This window comes from Impatiens glandulifera, chromosome 1, assembly GCF_907164915.1.
Source record: "Impatiens glandulifera chromosome 1, dImpGla2.1, whole genome shotgun sequence".
NCBI lineage: Eukaryota > Viridiplantae > Streptophyta > Magnoliopsida > Ericales > Balsaminaceae > Impatiens > Impatiens glandulifera.
In genome coordinates, this window is record NC_061862.1 from 36,213,428 (window position 1) to 36,219,427 (window position 6,000).

Below are 6,000 nucleotides of genomic sequence, written 5' to 3' on the forward strand. Positions count from 1 at the left end.
TAGTACAAAATTATTTTTTTTATATCTAAATATAATTATTTTTTGTTTTTATTATATAATAATTTTCATTTATATTAAAACAAAAAATAAATTAATTTACCAACATATTTAAAATTTGTTTATAATTTATATAAAATTTGATTTTTCTTTTTATTAAAACCACTTTGTTTATATTTTATTTAAAAAAATTAATTTACTTCATATATATATTTTATAGATAAATATAAAATAATTTTTTAATACTTGTAATGAAAATCCATGCTTATATATATACCAGCATTCTATTCTAGGCAATTTAGTATTGTTTAGAATAAGAAACAATAAAATCCATTCATCAATAAAATAAAAGTTCTTAATAGTATTAAGTTTAGCAAGAGAAGAAGAAAAGAAAAAAAATCCAAATATCAATAAAATAAAAGTTATTAATACTAATTTAAACTGTTGCTGTAATGCAAGGATAAAATGTGATTCCATGTTCTAACCTCTGACCCGTCCTTATAGACCCCGAAACTTGCAACCATTCTTTCTTCAAAACATCATAAGTAACAAACTTGTTCCTTTTTTCAGATACAAATGACAACATGATCATGTCTTTGTTACCTATACAAATCATGTGGATAGTGTTCTTCCGGTTCAATCCCAAGCACCACTCACTTGGCATCCTGTCGAACTCTTTCCATAGTAACGTCATTTTTTGTAACTCCCAAATGCGAACAGAAACACATGATTCTATTTCACTTTCCATCGAACCAACGAGCATGATCCGACCCCCACATTCCACGAGAAATCGGTTAGCAATCAAAACACGAGGATTCGGGACTAAAAAATGATTCCAAACTCCCGACAGCATATTGTAGGAGATTATACCTTCTGGATTCGAACACGTGAAGTAAAGACAATCGTCTATAGAGATAGCCTGCGGGAGAAAGCTCAAATACAACGGCAACATTCTAATCGCCGGCATGACTCCTGATTCATACCATGTATTCTTGATAGAGTCAAAAATTATGTATTGGCCCAGCTCCCCATTGATGCAAAAGATCTTGTAGCCCTCGACTACAGATTTTCCATACATCCACATTCCAACGACTGCTATAGGCCAATTAATTTTTGCCCTAGCAGGAAGCTCCTTGAGTGTCTGAGTAAGCGGGTTACCCACGAAGAAACGTGTTTGAAGAAGATTGACAAAACAAACAATACCGCCAACAGAAGCAACAGGGACGATATCCATCTTCTCTTGGAAATAATGATTTTTTAAATGGTACCATTTATTTGAAGAGGGATCGTACATGGCTGCGTTTTTGTGGGTGACAGCGTATACCCATGGTTGGGTGATGGGAATTTTATCATATCGGTCTCGAAAGGTATGGGAAGTCAATATGGAATTCCACTTTCTATTAACCGAAAGAAAACGAAAGAAGGTAGCCACTGGGAGTCTCGCCCCAACCACTTCAAAGAGCTCTTCCGGGAATTTTCCCCATATCTTAGGTGACATTTCTATAGACGAACACAAGGTAAACTTATTTCTACTATGAGAAGTTTCATCGGATTCCATCATTTTCAGGTTAATACTCTTCGACGTGAAGCTTAATACCTACAATATTTTAAAAGATAAAAGGAGTCAAATTTTGATAATGTAAAAAAATATATGATTCTACCTAAAAAAATAATATATGATTTTAATTTTATGAGATTTATAATTCTAATTTCTTTATTTAAACAAATATGAGAACTGAAATTGAAACACTTAATTCTAGTTCTAATTTTACCCTAAACAAACATATCTAACATTACACTACTATTGGAGCGCAACTAGGAAAAGAATATGATAAACAAATAACCTAAATTATGTTTTCAAACAAGAACACGATTCGATATATGATTAAGACTAGATATTATGATAAAAGAATTACACTCTGGATGCTTCCATTTTGCATCAACCAAAATAATGGGTTTGGAATCACTTAATTAAGGGATCTTTCCTTTCATCATGACAATGCAGATCTTTTCAAATTAATACCAAATAGATAATGTTCCAATATATCCATGTCTTTAGTCATTGAATAACACCAATATAACAATCATCAACCATCGTCATTAAAATTTGTTTAATAAAATGTATGTTGTTTTTTTAATTAGTTGGTTAGACTAAGTTGGTGCTACTTTTAACTTGTTCTAAACAGTGGGTTAGTAATTGAAAGTTTATTTAATAGTGGATTAGTGTTTAGTAGTTTATTTAGTAGTGAGTTAGCGTTTAATAGTTTTCTTATTAGTTAGTGTTTACTATTTTGTAGGACAATAGTTATTTGTTGTACTATTTAAAACCTACATTTTTTTATTAATATTATTATGAGTTTGAAAAGGCTTTTGATTAATATTTACAATTGGTATCAGAGCCAGATTCAATTATAATCAACCGGGAGTTTGAGAAGTAAGACGCATTCGATTCACAAAGATGGACGAGAAAAACGATAGTAACCTCGCAAGGTTACCCACCTTCACTGATTAGCACTATGACCACTGGAATGAATTGATGGAAAATTTTATTAGGTCAAAAGGGATGTGGCATCTAATCTAAAAAAATGTTGAAGAACAAGCAAAGGCAGTCCGTCTTAGCAAAACTCAAATTAAAGAACTAAAGAACACGGATTGCAAAGTGAAATACTTCCTCTACCTAGCAATCAACAAAGTTACTTTTGAATAAATCTTAAACCGCAGTTTAACTAAGATTGTTTGAGAGTCTCTTAAAAGTAAATTTGGGGGCAACGAGAGGTTCAAGAGATCTTTGCTCAATACTCTAAGACGCGAATTTGAAATCCTGAAGATGAAAAGCGTGAAACGATCAAAGTAGTATTTTGTGAGGATTACAGTTGTAGCAAACCAAAAACAATGTCGGAAACCATTATCGTAGAAAAAATCTTAAGAACCTTGACTGAAAAGTTTACTTACGTTGTGGTTGTAATAAAAGAGGCTAGGGATGTCAGAACCATGTCAGTCAATGAACTACAAAGCTCATTGGCTGTACACAGGAATAAATTCAAGTCCATCTAAAAGGAAGAAGATCAAGCCTTGAGAATGTCTATTAATGGAAGAGGTAGAGGCAGAGACAGAGGGATGAATAGAGGAAGAGGAAGGGGCATTTGACAAGTCATGTATTGAATGTTTCAAATGCAAAAAGTTGGGACATTTTCAAATTGATTGTCCTAGTGGGACAAACCAATTATTCTGCAGAGGATGAAGAATAAGAAGTCCTATTTATGGTTAATGTTGAATAAGAGGTTAAAACAACAACACCTTCAAAAGTACAAGCAAAGTTCAAGAGTAATTAATGGTTTTAAACTCAGACTGCACAAATCACATGTATGGAGGACTACATTGGTTCACACATTTGGATACCAAGTTAAATCATTTGTTAAAATGGGAAAAATAACATGAAAATTGTTGTATTTGGAAAAGGAAGCATTCAAATTAAAGTAGATGGCGTTAAACAAATTGAAGATGTTTACTATGCTCTATAACTGAAATGTAACCTCTTAAGTATGGGTGAGCTATAACAAAAATGTATAGGGCTTCTTGTGCTAGACGATGAATGCAAAATCTATCATCCGAGAAGGGGATTAATAATGACCACAAATATGAGCTCAAATAGAATCTTTAAGATCAATACTAAGAAGATGACAATCAAAGAGAAACCAAAAGAATAGAAAAAACAACCTCTACAACTACATGTCTTCAAGTTGTTCAAGTTGTTTCTGATGAGGAATATCTGTTATGACACTGTATAATGGGACATCTTAATTATTAGAGTTTATAAAAGATGTATTCTTAAAAAAATGGTAGAAGGACTACTCTTAATCACTAATCTTGAAGACATTTGCATACACTACCTGATTGGAAAGCAACAAAAGAAGAAACAGTTAAAGAAAAGAAAATGGAGAGCCACAAGGAAACTGCAATTAATTCACTCAGACCTTTGTGGTCCTATCACTGCAGTTTCTAATCAAGAGAAATGTACTTACTAACTTTTATTGATGATTATAGTAGAAAAATATGGGCATATTTTAATATGTGAAAAATCTGATGTGTTAGAGAAATTTAAGAACTTCAAGCTAATGGTTGAAAATGAGAGTGTATTACCACTAACTTGCATTCATACCGATAAAGATGGGAAATTTGCCACCAAGGAGTTTAACCAGTTTCGTGAGGAGAGAGGAATGAAGAGGTAATTGACTGCAACATTCACCTCTCAGCGAAATGGAGTTACAGAAAGAAAAAACAGGACTATCTTTAACTCTATAAGGACCATGTTGGCTAGTAGAGAAATGTCTAAAGAGTTTTGGGCTGAAGCAACTGACATGTGTATATACCTAATGAACAGAAGTAACACTTCTGCTGTACAGAAACTAACTACGGAAGAAGTATGAAGCAACATAAAATCATCTGTAAGTCATTTGCAAGTTTTTTTGTGCATAACTCACATACTAGGTACTATACAAAAAAGACATAAACTTGATGGCAAGAGTCATATTTGCATATTTCTTGGCATTAGCAGAGAATCTAAGGCTTATAAACTCTATGATCCAATATTAAGAAAGGTTATTGTGAGCAAATATGTGATATTCGAAGAAAGAAAATGGTGGAATTGGAATAAAGAAATGCCTGAAGTTTATAATGGAGGAGTTTAGAAAAGTGGTGTGATTAAAAAAGAAAGTGAATTAGAAGAAAAATATGTGATAGAAAATGAAGAGGAGCTGAGTTTTCCAGCTCATCTTATGAAGAAATAACAACAAACCAACCTACTATTTTTAACTCCTCTCAAGGAACAATAGTAATCAGAGCTACTAAACTTATTGTCCATTCGGGAAGAATTAGAAGGGCCCCTAAATGACACAAAGACTTATCAGAGGAAGAGGGATAGAGTGATGTGACTTTACTTGTTACCCTTGATCTAGTCAAGTATGAAGAAGTTGCTCTCAATGGCAAGTGGTAAAAAAATAATGAACCAAAAATATTGAAATAATACATGAAAGTTAGTGAAGTTTCCAATTGGAGCAAAAAAGATAGGAGTGAAGTGGGTTTTTAAAACTAAACTCTATGAGCATGAAAAAGTTGATAAACATAAGAACACATTGAAGAAGTTGATAAACATAAAAACTAAACTTTTATTAATGATTATAGTAGAAAAATATGAGCATATTTTAATATGTGAAAAATCTGATGTGTTAGAGAAATTTAAGAACTTCAAGCTAATGGTTGAAAATTTGAGTGTATTACCACTAACTTGCATTCGTACCGATAAAGATGGGAAATTTACCTCCAAGGAGTTTAATCAATTTCGTGAGGAGAGAGGAATGAAGAGGCAATTGACTGCAACATTCACTCCTCAGCGAAATGGAGTTGCAGAAAGAAAAAACAGGACTATCATTAACTCTATAAGGACCATGTTGGCTAGTAGAGAAATGTTTAAAGAGTTTTGGGCTGAAGCTAGATAAACAAGAAGTTGATAAACATAAGAACAAACTAGTTGTTAAATGGTACGCTAAAAAACAGGGCATTGACTATAACGAAATATTTGCTCATTTAGCTCGCTAGGATACTATTTGTATGATCATTGCAATAACGGCTCAATAAAGGTGGAATCTCTATCAAATTTACGTGAACAGTGCATTTCTTCATGCGAAACTACTTGAGGAAGTATTTATTGACCAGCCCAAGGGATTTGAGAAAAAGGGGGAGGAGGATAAAGTTGATAAACTAGGAAAAAGATTTGTATGGATTAAAACAAGCTCCAAGGACTTGGTTCATCAGAATTGAAGCTTACTTCATAGAACAAGGCTTTGAAAAATGCTCATCCAAACCAACTTTGTTTGTTAAAGTAATGCAAACATAAAAATATTAATTGTTAGTTTGTATGTGACCACTTTTTAGAACTCACCAAGGAAAACCAGTGGTAAGAGTCGGCTTAAGAGACCAAAAGGTCACGGATTCTATTCCATCTGG

At 32.8% G+C, this 6,000-nt stretch overlaps 1 protein-coding gene across 1 annotated transcript; it reads right to left on the reverse strand.

The window, feature by feature from the left end:
* Positions 1-433: 433 nt before the first annotated feature.
* On the reverse strand, positions 434-1,495 carry LOC124924560 (F-box only protein 6-like). Its single transcript, XM_047464582.1, has one exon. It carries the CDS (start codon positions 1,493-1,495, stop codon positions 434-436), a length of 1,062 nt encoding a protein of 353 aa, XP_047320538.1.
* Positions 1,496-6,000: the final 4,505 nt, after the last annotated feature.

Coding starts and splice junctions, on each gene's coding strand:
- LOC124924560 (XM_047464582.1), bottom strand. CDS start 1,495: ATGTCACCTAAGATATGGGGAAAATTCCCGGAAGAGCTCTTTGAAGTG.